This window comes from Saccostrea cucullata, unplaced genomic scaffold (genome assembly GCF_032062105.1).
Source record: "Saccostrea cucullata isolate Sc308-1 unplaced genomic scaffold, CSIRO_AGI_Scuc_v1 ctg1938, whole genome shotgun sequence".
NCBI lineage: Eukaryota > Metazoa > Mollusca > Bivalvia > Ostreida > Ostreidae > Saccostrea > Saccostrea cuccullata.
This window is the reverse complement of record NW_026937022.1, coordinates 59,460-62,129: the sequence shown is the minus strand read 5'-3', so window position 1 is coordinate 62,129 and position 2,670 is coordinate 59,460. Positions and strand designations below refer to the sequence as shown.

The 2,670-nt window shown below is 38.1% G+C and overlaps 1 protein-coding gene across 1 annotated transcript; it reads right to left on the bottom strand.

The window, feature by feature from the left end:
* Positions 1-1,023: 1,023 nt before the first annotated feature.
* LOC134247077 (uncharacterized) lies at positions 1,024-2,121 on the bottom strand. Its single transcript, XM_062729417.1, has one exon. It carries the CDS (start codon positions 2,119-2,121, stop codon positions 1,024-1,026), a length of 1,098 nt encoding a protein of 365 aa, XP_062585401.1.
* Positions 2,122-2,670: the final 549 nt, after the last annotated feature.

Sequence of the window (2,670 nt, the reverse complement as noted above, 5' to 3'; positions counted from 1 at the left end):
GATTTTCATAGAAATCCATGATGGCTCCTATTTTACAGGTATCCATCCTTGCATGTACATGAACTGAGTGAAGGGACTCTCACAATACCAACGATACTGCATCTTTGGGAAACAAAACACGTCTGACCTGTTCAGTGTCCTTTTTCAAAATGATACAATGAGCGCAGGGTACTCCAAGCTCCGCTTTATATACCTATCTGTTGCATCATCTTTTAGATCTATTGCATCATCTTTATATATCTATTGCATCATCTTTTTTTATATCTATTGCATCATCTTTTTAGATCTATTGCATCATCTTTTTGATACCTGTTGCATCATCTTTTTTATACTTGTTGCATCATATGTATATAGGGAAAAATAACAACACTAGAATTTTTGATTTTTTTTCTTTTTACTTTATTGATTCATAACAACATCAACAAAGAACAAGAACATCATAATAACAAACATTCAAAACTTCTGTTCAGTTCTTTTTGTATGGGAAAAGGTCTCAGATGTACAAATATGATCTGTTTCACAAGCACAGTCCATGATATCGTATCCTTTTAGGACCACTTCTTTCAAATAGTCTTTATACAATCTCCAGCTTTTTTATCCATTTTCCTTGAAACAAAGTGCTTTCGGGTCCCTCTCTTTGGTGAGCCAAGACATATTTGACTTTCCATTTGAATTCTCCATATTTAGGTGAGTATGGCCATGTATCTTTGGCCAGGACTATACAGGTAGATTTCATGATGTAACCTGATCAAAGAAATCTTGAATACATGTCTCACACAGTCCCTTCACCATTTTCCAATATTGATGTGCTCTGTCCCTCACTCAGATCAGAAATGATCCTCTTAGGGTTATGGTGTCTCCTTTTTATATAGCTAATTTTTAGATTCATTAACTGGGTGAATTGGTCCACACTGGTGATGATCATGGTAGGACTAGGCATGATGGAAATACAAATGAATAATTGTGCAAAATACACAATTTCTTCTCGAGGAATATTCTCTCCACAACATTTCCAATGAGGTGTTATTTGATGAGATCCGTTTGGGGAATCCATGAATCGAAACTAGGGGGATATCCTTTCCACCGGACTTTGACTTCTTGAATGATTTTCTTCCCGACTCGTCGCTTTTTATACCCCAAGATTTCCTCTACTTCGTACACGTCGTCTTTTTTAATGATCTGTTGTAATTCTTTCTCGTAAAAAGTCCCTTCTAATTCCTCTTGGTTGTAATCTTGTACTCGATACACGTAAGGATACCGACCGGGGACTCGTTGAGCAATGGTAAATATTTCCGTGGTCCAGTTCGGTAAATATCCTTTTTCAAAAGTGCGTTTAGCTTTACTGATGCGCACTTTATCTCCTGTTTTAAACTTGGGGGGTTTTGGTTTAGGTGATGATTCTTCCCCATATAAAGTTTTCCAGACTTTTAACACATTCGAGGGCTTCACTTGAGCTGGGGTTCTTTGGATACTGCGATGATAGGTATGATTGTAAGCATACACTAAATCCGGTAAGATCTCTAAATACCGTCTGGTTTTATTCCGAGTGAAATATCGCCACATGCGTGCTTTGAGGGTTCTCTGAAATCGTTCCACGATACTGGCTTTGGTGTCCGTATTGCGAGTGGTAAAGAAATGAATGGATTTAAACGCCTGTAAGAATTCTCGATTGGTAAATTCTTTGCCTTGATCCGATTGAATGCGGACGGGACGTCGACCGTCTTGTCGGAAAATCTCTTGTAATCCTCGAATCATTTCTTTCCCCGTTTTCTGTTTTAAAGGCACCACCCATGCATATTTAGATAAGACGTCAATGGCACACAATAAAAAGGTATAACCGTCATTATGTTTCTTTAAACTGGACACATCCGCTAAATCTAATTGCCATTGTTCGTCTATATCCGTCACTCTGGTCTGTTGTCTCCGGAATTTTCTATGAATGGGTTTATGTAAGGTATAGGTATCTTGCTCTTTTAACCATTCTCTTATGGTGTTCAAAGAAATCTTATGTCCCAGACTTTTGACCTGACGATACAAAGTCTGTATGCCTCCATACCCTCTCTTAGGATCGTAATAAATCTCTGTTAAAATGTCTTCTACTCCCTTCTTCTTCTTCTTCATGTCTTAGGCAATGATAGCCAATTTTCCTCGATTTGTTCTAATTTCTTCTTCTTCTTGGCTTCTTCTTGGGCTTTTAATTGCTTTTGGGCTCGATAGGGACTATATTTAGGTGTGAATTTTTTTAACACCCTTGATCTTGCCTCTACAGGTCGACTAATAGGGGTCAAAAAAGAAGAGGAAGCATCCTGAAATCCGCTCTCTTCCTCTTCGTCGTCGTCGTCACTCAAAGCCCCTTTAGGAGTACTGATTTTTCCTGGTTTCTGCATGGCTTTTATAAGGTCTCGATTTTGCAAGTAAACCATGGGAGTACGGGTCTCTTTTAAAGCTTGAGCAAATTCATCTAATCCTTTAGGCACCGGACGATTTTTCAAGGATCTGGTTCTCATGTTTTCAGCCATTATATCCACAATGTTAGAATCGGGTACTTTTTGACCTCGATAACTGATTTCTCCGTCTTTATCCCAAGTCAAGACGTTGGTTTTCTTTAAATGATTTAATAATAATTCAGCTTTTCTTTGCATGGGTTTATTCACACTTTGAATGATTTGT